Source organism: Poromitra crassiceps (assembly GCF_964638095.1).
Source record: "Poromitra crassiceps genome assembly, chromosome: 16".
Lineage (NCBI taxonomy): Eukaryota > Metazoa > Chordata > Actinopteri > Beryciformes > Melamphaidae > Poromitra > Poromitra crassiceps.
The window spans coordinates 29,401,446-29,413,979 of record NC_139645.1 but is presented as its reverse complement, the minus strand read 5'-3'; the positions used below and the strand labels follow the sequence as shown (position 1 = coordinate 29,413,979).

The following is a 12,534-nucleotide window of genomic DNA, read 5'->3' as shown; positions in this document are numbered from 1 at the left end:
TTATGATGTGAATTCAGGAGAAGCTGCAGCTTCAAAGCGTGCGGGGCTGTGTGGGATTAAAGACATACGTGCTCTGGTCTGTTGATACAGTTACACTTCAAACTTCAAAATACTATCACAGAGCCAATACGATGTGGCAATTAGTATATGATTTTGGGACTTGGCGGTGCGAAGTAATACAAAAAAATGTACTATGCCAAAAATATGAAAATGTTACTATGCTATTTCCCCACAGTCACCAACTACCGTACCTTGTACAAGCCAGTCAGATTTTGCTCCAGTGTCTATGTACTGTAGACACTGGAAATGTGGTCTGAAATTGACCAATCAGCGCTAAGAGTAGGGCGGGCCTTTGCCAGCCAATCAGAGCAGTAGCTGGTCTGGTGACCTACCATGATCCCTCAATCAACCTCTAAATGAGTTCTGTGCAGCATTCAATTAAACAGTCATGTGATTTTCAAGAGCATTTAATATATAGCATGTCCAGTCTGACTGTGAACACTCCTAACAACATTTAATCTTTTAATCACTGTTAATATTAACTACTACAGGAGTACTACAACAACAACAACAACAACTACAACAACAACAACAACAACAACAACAACAACCACCACCTTGTTTAATTTTGTCCACAAAAAGACATGCCTAGTGTGACGCTCATTTCAATCATCCAGGTATAGTAAGATCAAAACAAAAACTAGAAACTAATTTGTGACATCTATCAAAAGCATGAGGGGAAACAGAACATAAGGTGAGTGTTTATGTTAAGTTATTTATTTGATTTCTTAATGGTCAAGCCCAGTGGTTCCCAAACTGCGCTACGTGTACCCCTGTAGGCAGTGGTTCTCATCCTTTTTGAGCCCCCGAAAAAACTTTAGGCTGGGGTTTGTGACCCCCCTCCCACCACTACCCAACCCAACAACAGCACGCACAAATTCACAGACTGATTTCACTCACTCACTGAAGTTTTTTTTTAAATAGTTTATATAGCTTTATATTAACTCATTCTCTGCCAGGGTCATTTCGGTCTGTGTGCTCCCAGTGCCAGGATTTTGAGCATATTTCCTGATCTTCCAGGACCCACAGAATATTCTGTGCTAGGAATAAAATTACACAACATATCTCACAATAAAGCAGAGACTCTCTTCTTACCCCTTGTAAAAAACTGAAACTCGACCATGTTTCCTTGTTTAGTTACAAGCAGTGGAAGTTAGCTTGTTTTCACTGAAAATGCCCTCCTTTGTAACAGAAATAGGAGAAAAATAGGTTTTTAGTGAACGACACCGTTTCAAGCAGAACTCTCTTTTGAGCCTTTTATTTTTTGCCTCAGTGACACATCAGACATATACAGTATTTGTTTTCCCCAAAAAATAAAAATAAAAATAAAAAAAAGTTTTTACTGACTTTTACTTCCTGGAACTTATTTACCAGATAGTCCAAGACTGGACGGACCAAATGAACCCTTATGCTCGCTCGCTCGCTCTCTCTCTCTCTCTCTCTCTCTCTCTCTCTCTCTCTCTCTCGCTCTCTCTCTCTCTCTCGCTCTCTCTCTCTCTCTCTCTCTCTCTCTCTCTCTCTCTCTCTCTCTCACACACACGCACACAGGAATCACAGGCAGCTGCTCAATGGCCGCAAATGCTGCTCAATGCACAAATGGCCGCTCATGATCGTCACTCACTAACGGACTCTGTTTACTGCTAAATGGGTGACTATACTATAAATACTAAACGTGATTTAGCGCTTCCGTTCATCAGTTTGACTTGAAACAATGTCACAGGCTGGGAAAGGGTCTGATCTAATGTAAACAAGCAAAACATGAAAGTACGTCCGAGTACGTCCTTGGCACAGAACGCCATTGTAAAAAGTACGTCCGAGTACGTCTTTGGCAGAGAATGAGTTAATACATTTAATTATCAATGGAGAAAAATTAGTTCCTTTTGCTTAGATCATCATGCACAAGCAGAAACCTGAAAGTCCACCTGAAAGCTTAAAACACTTATTTTACCATTCATTCACTATGAATGCTGCCATGTTGATTACAGTCATGTCTACGGACATCACAATAAACGAATCTGCAATAAAGTAAAATTCAGTCTGTCAAACTTCAGATTTACCTATGTTGTTTTTATTGTTTTTATCCTGTTTTACCTGTACTGTATGTGCGCTTCCTTATTTTTTCCTAACAATGGTGTTTTTTGTTGTTGCTGTTATTTTTTATTTTATGTTTCCTGTCTTTTGCTGTTGTTTTTAACTATTGCAAGTTTTTCTTTATAGGATGCCAATCAACACCAGGCAAAGGGACTGCCGACGAAAATTAGCCTTCTGGCTAAATCGGGTATATTTACATGACCATGTTGATTAATGTACACTGTCCCTTCACAAAAAAAGTTAATTGAATTGAATTGAATTGAATGTCGGGGATGCAGCTCAGAAAACGCTCTGTTCATGTCATCTTATGGGAAGAATTGGATGACAGACAGAACCATTCATGTTCTTGTTGGAATGCCAACATCGAAACCTCTTCTTCTTCTTCTCCTTCCACCCATCCCACCAAATCCCTGATTGTGCATCCCAATAGGGAAAAAGACAATAAAAAAAGAAAGACTAATATCTGATATATTCTAGCAAAATAAATGCATACATCCTTTTGGGTTATAAGCACGGGGATTTGAGTTTGCTGAGATACATTACTGAGTTCCAGGTGAAGTAGAACTGCTCTTTGGACCCTCTGGGTGTGTATTTCATTTGGATCAAGTTTGAAGTGGAGCATCAGATCACTCGTCCATAGTGAGGAGTTTGCTGGTTTGGAGGATGTCCAGTGCAACAAGATCCTACAGCCAAGCAGATTCATGAAGGTCATCATGTGCTCATGCTTATTAATAATCTGTTGGTCAGTTGGTCAGTTGATGCAATGCCAAAGAGTGCTGAAGAGACATTAGGTTGTAAATGTAGGCCTCTGAGGAGGTCTTAAGCAGTAGGATCTTGCTGGTTGTGGCTTATAGAGCTCAACAGTCACATGACTTTCCATGACGTTTCTTGCCCCGGAAGAGAGTTCCCCATTCATTTTCTCCATGGACATTTCGGAAAATGCTTATGAGTTTTAAGGCTGGAACCAACAGATTGACCTTGAACTTTGACATTTGACCACCAAAATCCTTGCGTCCAATTTGACGTTTGAGCCAAATTGGAAGAAATTCCGTCAAACCATTCCTGAGATATCATGTTAACAAACTTGGAAATGGCATTTGTGAGGTCACAGTGACCATGAACTTTGACCTTTGACCACCAAATTCGAATCGGTTCATTCTTGAGTCCAAGTCGACGTTTGAGACAAATTTGATGAAATTCTGTCAAGGGGTTCCTCAGATATCGTGTTAACGAACATCAGACGGACGGACAAGCCAAATCCATAATGCCTCAAGCCTGGCTATCGCCGGCGGAGGCATAAGAAAGGCTCCATACTGCTCGTCTGGCATAATCCAATCCAAGTCTCCAGAAGCCCTGAGATGCCAAGTTGACTTGAAAAGGCATCATGTGTTTAGCTGAAAACTGATAATTTAGAATTGAATTGAATTGAATATAACTTTATTGTCCACCAAGGTGGAAAATTGTCTTTGGCTCACCAAACACAAAAAATAACAACACAAGAGGCCAGAAGGTAATTAGTGAGACAAAAAATATAAACAGGCATAGACAGGGTTTCCATGATCATGATCAAAGTTTCCATGATCATGTATGGATTTCAAAGAATTTCAAAAAGTCATGGTTCTCAGTAATGGGGGTCCAGTCAGGAGGTATATCTCCCTATCAGGAAGGCTGGTAACGGTGGCTCAGTCGTTAGTACTGTTGCATCACAGCAAGAAGGTCCGGGTTCGAACCCCGGTCCATCCCAGGTCCTTTCTGTGTGGAGTTTGCATGTTCTCCCCGTGTTTGTGTGGGTTTTCTCCGGGTGCTCCGGTTTCCTCCCACCATCGAAGACATGTATGTTAGGGTTAATATTCCTGTTATTCTTTTAAAAGCTTTCAGGTTCTGAAGGATAAGCATGGTCTAGGAAATCAAGATCTATTCAGATTTTTGCAGCTGAGAAGTTACACAGATAGACTATTTGGTAAAGAAGAGCTGAAGAGGTCGGGGATTGGGGAGGGGGTGCTGAAGGTCTTTCTCTCAGCGTATAACGCTGACCAGGGTTCTAAAAACATATCAAAACTATATAGGGGTATTCAAGTGCTGAGGGGGGGGGAAATAATTTGTATCTAAAAGAAAAATGGGAAGGGGAGGGGAAATTCAGTCTGGAGCGGGAGGAATGAAAAATGATAACTGAAAGACAGTGGAAGACCACAAACTCTCTGTCATGGAGGGAGTTCCAATGGAAAAACCTAGTTAGGTACTTTTTAACACCAATTCAATCAAGGGGAGGTCAAACAGGTTGTTGGAGGGGGTGTGGAGAAGAAAGAGCGGACCATTATCATATATTTTGGAGTTGCCCTGTGATACGAGACGCTGCAGTCATCATCTCCCCTGTTATCACACACATTATTAATCTGTCTATCATATCTGGTCAGTTCCCCCAGGAGTTCAAACACGCCAGAGTTATCCCTCTGCACAAAAAAGGAAGCAAATTGGAACATGGTAATTATCGCCCCGTCTCGATTCTCTCCTCCATTTCCAAGATAATGGAAAGAGTAATCTTTGAACAAATCAATAATTATCTCACTTCTCACAAACTCCTGTTTGATTTCCAGTCCGGTTTTAGAAAATCATATTCAACCGACACCTGTTTGCTTTACCTAACGGATCACATCCGAAAGGAAGTGGATAACGGTAAGTTCTGTGGCATGGTCATGTTGGACCTGCAAAAAGCATTCGACACTGTAAACCATAACATCTTACTCAGTAAACTCAGGGCTCTGGGTTTCAACAGCACGTCCTTAAACTGGGTTCGGTCCTACTTGACAGGTAGGCAGCAGGTGGTGGACATAAATGGGACTCTGTCCCGCCCTTGCCCCATTAGCTGTGGGGTACCCCAGGGGAGCATTTTGGGTCCACTGTTATTCCTGGTTTACATAAATGACATGAAATCTGCCTGTGACTGCCCTCTGTTCCTGTTCGCCGACGACTCCGCCCTCCTGTTCTCCGACACGGACAGGGGGGTGGTCGAGCAAAAACTTAGCAAGGAGCTGTCAAATGTTGGGGTTTGGCTCTCGGACAACCGACTGTCTCTCCATTTAGGGAAAACGGAGTCAATTTTATTTACTTCCAAATTTAAGCTAAAAAAATCCCCGGGTTTTTCTATCAAGGTGGGTGACGTGTCTGTACCCTCAAAGGAAGAGATTACCTACTTAGGGTGTATCCTGGACAACAAGCTCTCAGGCGAGAAGATGGCTCATAAAGTCATTTCCAAAGTAATTCAAAAGACAAAATTTTTAGCCCGCATCTCCAAAATCATAAACAGTGCCACGTTGTTGACTCTGGCAAATGCACTAATTCAATGCCATTTCGATTACGCCTGCTCCTCCTGGTTTACGGCCACCACAGCCAAACTAAAAACTAGACTTCAGACGGCCCAGAACAAGCTGGTGAGGGTTGTCCAGGGCCTTCACCCCAGAACCTCTCTGCTCCGCTCTCATTTCCTCAGCCTTAGGTGGCTGAGAGTGGAGGAGAGGGTCTCTCAGATCAAGCTATGTATGGTCCACAGGATCATGAACCTGGAAGCCCCTGCGTACCTCTCCGGTTATTTCCGGAGGGTTAGCGAGGTGCACGGCTATTCCACCAGGGGTAGTTACACAAACGTTGTACTTTTTAAATTTAAAAGTTTAACAGGTAAATGTACTTTTTTATACTCAGCAGCGATCCTGTGGAACAGCCTCCCCGAAAATATTAAAACTCTTGGGTCCAAACTCACGTTTAAGTCCACCTTAAAACAGTGGCTACAAAACGGCCCCTAAGGTTGGCCCTTTTTGCAGAAAAGGGGTCGTAATGTTTTTATTCCAGAATTGTAATTTCTTTTAGTTTCTCTTGTTTGTATTATATATTATATAATATATAATATTATATATTGTATATTATATATTATATTTATACTAGATATTCCTGCATATACAGGTAATTTCTTTTAAGATCTCTTGTATATATTTTTGGTATGTACAGATTTGTGTATATAGGTGGTTTTAGTACACATGTTATTTATTTTTGCCTTAGAAGTCGTTAAATTATTTCCATGTGTTAAGTGCTTGTTATGTCCTGTAGTGTTGAATGTCCCTCGCGCACACACGCGCTCATACACGCACACACTCATTCATTCCATTTTGCCTCACTCTAAGGACCACAATGGAAATAAGCCCTCGGGCTTTGTTGTGTTTTATTCCTTTTGTCTCTAATGATATGGTTGTACCCTGTATTTCTCATGTTCGTTGATTCAATAAAGTATTCAATCAATCAATCAAATATGTATGTTTTGGGGGGAAATAAGAAAGAGTATGGAAAAGGTGTTAAAGATTGAGATTGAACACTGCTTTCAGGTTCTGTATTTGAGAAGGGTGCCCGAAATGATCAATGGTATTGAAGATATGTACATGTTCAAACTGATGCTGGTCGCCAGCAAAAAGGCTATAACGAAGAGATGGTTGAATAAAAGCCCACCGACTCTGGAAGATTGGCTGAATGTAATGCATAGCATCTATGTATGGAAAAGCTAACTTTTGCTCTGAGACTCAAGACAGACTTCTTTGAAATGTATTGGGAGGGATAGGGGTGATTTTGTCAAACCGTTTAGAACAGATTTCTGTTGAAATAGGAGACTGAAGGGTTAATGATCCACTGAATCAATGCTGCACATGACCATTTTTCTTTTCTTTTTTTTCAATTTTGTGTGTGTATGTATCTTATGTGTGTTGTCCTTTGGGTTCATTCTTGCTTTGTCGTGACTGTGTTTATTTTATTTTTATACTTTTGTTGTATAAAAAAAAAATAAGGAAAAGAAAGGAATGTAAAAATGTGATTTATAGTGGATGTATGTCTGAAAACTGAAATAAAAAAGAGAATAAAAAAAAAATATATATATTCCTGTCAAAGACATGTATGTTAGGGTTATGACTCCTGTCAGTGCTCCTGACCAAGACACTTGCAAAAGAACTGGAGTTGGTCCCCGGGCGCTGCACTGCGGCTGCCCACTGCTCCTAGTTCTAGGAAGGTTCCTAGTAGAGGATGGGTCAAATGCAGAGTATGAATTTCCCCACGGGGATAAATAAAGGATAACTTAACTTAACTTAACTTCTGCATGCTTACAGTAGCTTGATGTCTCACACCATCCTGCCATCTCTCACACATGCCCTCTCATAACTCTTGCTGTCATTTCCCGGCTCGTCGATCGAGATATCAGCTGCTCACATCAGCTGGTCACATAGCACAGCGACACACCTCCATTGTTAGCCAATCATCTTGCTGCTTCTTAATATGTTTCTCACTCCACTTTAGTCCATTCATGCTGCCGTTATCACCCCCCCCCCCCCCCCCCCCCCCCACACACACACACACACACACACACACACACACACACACACCATTAACTGCCCCACTACTGTACTTAATACTTGTCTCTCGTGATTGAAATGATGATTGTCCATCATTCGTGGGAAAACATACATGTACTTTTTGCAGATTGGCATTTGGGTCTTTTGGCAGTTATTAATATGAATATATGAATGAATATATTCATATGAATATGTTAATGTGTGGTGATGTGATGAGAGCAGTGCTACTGAAATGTCCTGACACGGACACATGACTGACCAGGCTCCTATTCTTAGAAGTTCTTAGAACAGCCAGGCGTTAACTGGTCCCGACCGGCTCTCACACACACACACACACACACACACACACACACACACACACACACACACACACACACACACACACACACACACACACACACACACACACACACACACACACACACACACACACACACACACACACTGCTGGTAATGTAACTGGATGTGTTCTGGACTCTCATTGAGTACATTCATAGGGGAGGGAGATAGCGTGTGTGTTTGTGTGTGTGAGCTGAGCACATATCTAGACTGACTTACATTCAGAGCGCTAAACTAAAAACAGTTCAGTCGGACTGGCAGGGGTCCAGAACAACCAGTTAATCCCGTCACCTGATTGGCTGTTCCAGCAGCCAAACACTCCCACCAGGAACATGTCTGTTTTTTTTTTGTTTTTTTTTACAAAAATCACTTTATAGTAAATCGACTTCCAATGCTAATTCCCTTTGCATAGGCCAGGGGTTCCCAAAGTGGGGTCCGCGGAACCCAAAGAGATTATTTGTATTTTTGATGTATTAATATTTTTTGGGGTGCTGTATCCACTAGCGATTTGACCGGGGCTAGTGAAGATGTGTATCATATGAGACTAGAAGCCCTAAGGCATCCATTGTAGCAACTCATGCTAGCAGCTAGCTTGTCGGGAAGGGGGCAGTAAATACAGTACAGTAATACAGTAAATTACGCTCCAAATTCAGGCTAAAGTACTTGAGGGGGAAAAACCAGCATGGCCATTTTCAAAGGGGTGACTTGACCTCTGACCTCAAGATATCTGAATGAGAATGGCTTCTATGGGGACCCACGCGTCTCCCCTTCACAGACATGCCCACTTCATGCTAATCACATGCAGTCATTTTAAAATGTCAGGCCTAATTACTATCAGATTGTGATGATGCCTTGTTATGGTTTGTTGAAAGCTACAGCAGCAGAATCTGACTGTGTGGTTCAGTTCCTCCATATTGACCATGCAGCAACTGATCACTGTTGTCTCAGGGTCCAAACACCAAACACTTGGGGTCTGTCTGTAACGCAAGTGAGCTTCCTATCACCTAGCTACCTAACTAGATACTTTATTAATTAGGTATCAATTTTAATATAGGTGACTGAAAAATAAACTTGTTTCAGACGTCCTGGCGCTTTAAGGTAGCGTCATTTTATCCTTGTCCTGCAGTGGGCAGTGCAACACGCCTAGTAGCCGCGACACTGCCGGAAACTTGAAAGAAGAAGAAGAAGAAGAAGAAGCGACTGCTGGAACGTTCTAGACATAGCTAGATAGATAGATAGATCAAGATAGATCAAGCTAAGCTAAACCAGTTGTTTTTCGGCCAGACGTTTTTCGTAGTAATGGAAGAAGAACTGCTGTTTCTTTTTATTATTATTTATTATTATTTTGAGGAGATGGCGGAGGAAGAGGCCGAGGAGGACCGTGCCAGGATGGGGAGGTTGAAGCGGTGGGCGGCACTTTTGTCTAGCGAACCAGACCAGGTACAGTAGGCCTGAAGTTAGCAAATTTAGCTCCGTGACTGGACAAAAGACAGTCTACTACATAATTGTGACGTTCTTCCAGTGAAGTAAAATTATGCTCTATTGTCTTGGGCCCAGGGGTTGGCCATTGCAGTAACATAATGGACCAAGAGATTATTTAAAATGTCTCAAAGACACAGAACTAGCGTTAGATGCTATGCTATACCCCACATGACTGATAGCCAGCTAGCCCCGTTGGCTCAGCCAGCCAGCAAGATAGTTTAGAGCAGTCATAATTCATTACGATTTGCAAATACAGATGCACAGATACATACATCAATCAGTTTAATAAATTAGAACACAGATTGCTAAATTGAAGTATTAGGATTTAATACAATTAATGGTTACAGTAATTCACAACATTTAACATTGAGACGGTCAAATGTTCACTACTATACGATGATGAATAGAGAACAGGTGAATAGAAATTTAAAATCACTTGACCCTTTTTCATAAGTACATGTAGGAAATAAATGAATGTATGGATATGGTAAATAGATTGGTTGACATAAATGGCTTAAACTTTAAACAGATTTCAAGAGTTTTAAAATGTACACATGACGTGACCCCATCTCCCCCAACAGGAGAACTTGACTACCTACTGCCGTCTGAACATTCATGTGCCACTGCTGCGCCTGTACTTTGATGATGGAGACACACGTCCAGACTTCAGGCTCCACCGAGACGCCATCACAGCCCTCCTACGCATGATGGACCCTCAGAGGCACCATGGCTGGGGACCGGAGCTGGAAGTGCTAGTTTTCCTCTTTTGGTTAGGAGCTGGTACCTCCTACAGGTAAGAATGGGGATAGTTAATTTTTATTAATTACATTTTAGAGACTGCTTAAAGATCTGAATCTTTATTGATACCACTATCGATACTTTTCTATTACTTGGTGGAAAGACGAGACTACAATACATTTTTAACATAACTGGTATTGATTATGTAATGGTCTCAATCTCCATTCCTACCTAACCTGTAGGGTGACATCCAGAGCATTCGATATACCCCGCTCCACAGTCCACCTGTTGGTCCACCGCATGGCGACGGAACTCCTCAATGTGGCCCCTCGTGTCATCCGTTTGCCACAGACAGAGGAGGAGCACAGGGCAGTTGGGGATGGCTTTGCTCACCTGGCCAGGCACCCGGCATTCAGGAATGCCCGTGGGGCAATTGACGGCTGCCATGTGAGAATCAAGGCACCTGGGGAAGAGGACGCACAATGCTACAGGCAAGGCTTAAAGTTCTCAGGCACCATGCCATATTTCAGGCATAGAGCAGTATTACATTAATATAATACTTAATTTAATGCATTGTACACATTTCCTCACAGGCTCACAAATATTTTCTTGTTTTTGATTTTACCCCTGTACAGGAACAGAAAGCTGTACACGTCAATCCAACTCCAGGCAGTGTGTGACAGCAGGGGCCGATACATTGACATTTACGTGGGAACACCGGGGTCAGTGCATGACGCAAGGGTGCTGCGGCGAAGCCCCATCTACCACTCTGCCTACCCTCCCCCTGGCACTTTCCTCCTTGGAGACAGTGGCTACCCCTGTTTGGAGAGACCACTGGCCCTCATCACTCCTTTCAGGTAGGGATGCACGATATATTGGCAATCATATCGTATCGGCCGATGTTAGTCTTTTTTTCTTTTATATATTCATATCGGTCCAATGTTGCAATGTTAATATCGGTTATCGTATCGGCCAAAATGTTCATTGGTGCATCCCTACTTTCAGGAGACCTGTCAGAGGTGCAGAGAAGCTGCGCTTCAACATCCACCACGCCAGGGCTCGCAACATCATAGAGCGAGCCTTTGGAATGATGAAGACCCGGTGGAGAGCCATCTTCCTGCAGGCCCTGGAGGTAATTTAAACTGAGAATGACCGCAGCAAATGAGCAAATTCAAAGAGAAATAATTTATGTACTTATCCTTGAATTAATCTTTGGTTTCCCTCTAAGGTACACTCCACCTTTGTGCCAGATGTCATCATGGCATGCGCCACACTGCACAACATCTGCCTGGGAGTGGGTGACATCATGGAGGAAGAAGATGGGCAAGACCCTGTTGATGATGAGGCTGGGGGCGAGGCACAAGCTGGGGAAATGAATGGGAACGCCCTGCGTGACCATCTATCAACCCAAGTCAGCGCACTCCAGGATGTGGTCGGTGGCCATGAGTACGCACTGCACTGAGCTCAAGCTTATGGTGCGTCTGGGTGTTCTCCCATAATGTTCTCCTGAATCCTGTTGACTAACGTTAGAGTCCGCCGGAAGCCCGACACCGGCAGTTCCCCTCCAAGCAGGGTCTTAACGGAGCACGTTGTCTAGTGTCTTGTGCTGTCAAGTCTGTCTGTGGCGTCAATTGTCCGGGATCCTGTCCTGTAATGTGAAGTAAGTCTTGTGGCATTTCCCCTTACCCCGGTTATATACAAATGAGTTGGCAACCACCCTTTGTACCATTTGATAATAGTTGTAAAATGATTATTTTTGTTGTTTTGTAAAATTATTCTTGAATTTTTGTAATCTGTTGTACTGTGAATGTAAATATTTTTAGTTTGAGTGTGTTCCACTGTTACCCAGTTTATTTTTGCTACATTTGAAATAAAACAATTTGCTTGTAAAACAATCTTTTGTTTATTTTATTACAAGTAACCTTGAACAACCATTTATAAAAAATCACATTTCATTTAATTTCAGTCAAAACTGGGTTGATTCAACCAACATGAAACAGAGAGAACTTCACTGACAAACAATGCTGATTTATTTTGCACATGATCTCACACATATCTGACAACTGTAACCAATTCTGAATGCATTTATTTAGACAGTTATTGAGAGTTGATTTTGAGTTAAGTTGAGTGATGTCATTAATGACAACACTGCCTCCACAACTTAACACAGATCAACTCTCAATAACTGTCTAAATAAATGCATGCAGAATTGGTTACAGTTGTCAGATATGTGTGAGATCAATCTGCATTGTTTATGAAACAAAATGCAAATGAGAACTTCACTGAAAAACCATGCTGATTTATTTTGCACATGATCTCACAAATGTCTGAAAACTCTAAACAATTTTGCAGGCATTCATTTAGTTTGACAGATTTGAAAGTTAATTTGAGTTCAAGTGAGTGATGTCATTTGTCCATGAATGACTTCACTGCCTCCACAAAT

At 42.0% G+C, this 12,534-nt stretch overlaps 2 protein-coding genes across 2 annotated transcripts in view; one reads left to right on the top strand and one right to left on the bottom strand.

Moving 5' to 3' along the window:
• The window catches only part of LOC310791572 (asc-type amino acid transporter 1-like), a gene marked incomplete at both ends in the record, with an annotated part of 85,396 nt that overhangs the window by 6,744 nt on the left and 66,118 nt on the right, over positions 1 to 12,534 (bottom strand). The gene's annotated exons all lie outside the window — the stretch shown is intronic.
• LOC310791131 (putative nuclease HARBI1) lies at positions 9,225 to 11,553 on the top strand (the record flags this gene model as incomplete). The annotated part of the gene is made up of 6 exons (XM_083652830.1): positions 9,225 to 9,311; positions 9,935 to 10,146; positions 10,334 to 10,582; positions 10,727 to 10,948; positions 11,097 to 11,223; positions 11,320 to 11,553. 6 exons carry the CDS (start codon positions 9,225 to 9,227, stop codon positions 11,551 to 11,553), a joined length of 1,131 nt encoding a protein of 376 aa, XP_083508956.1.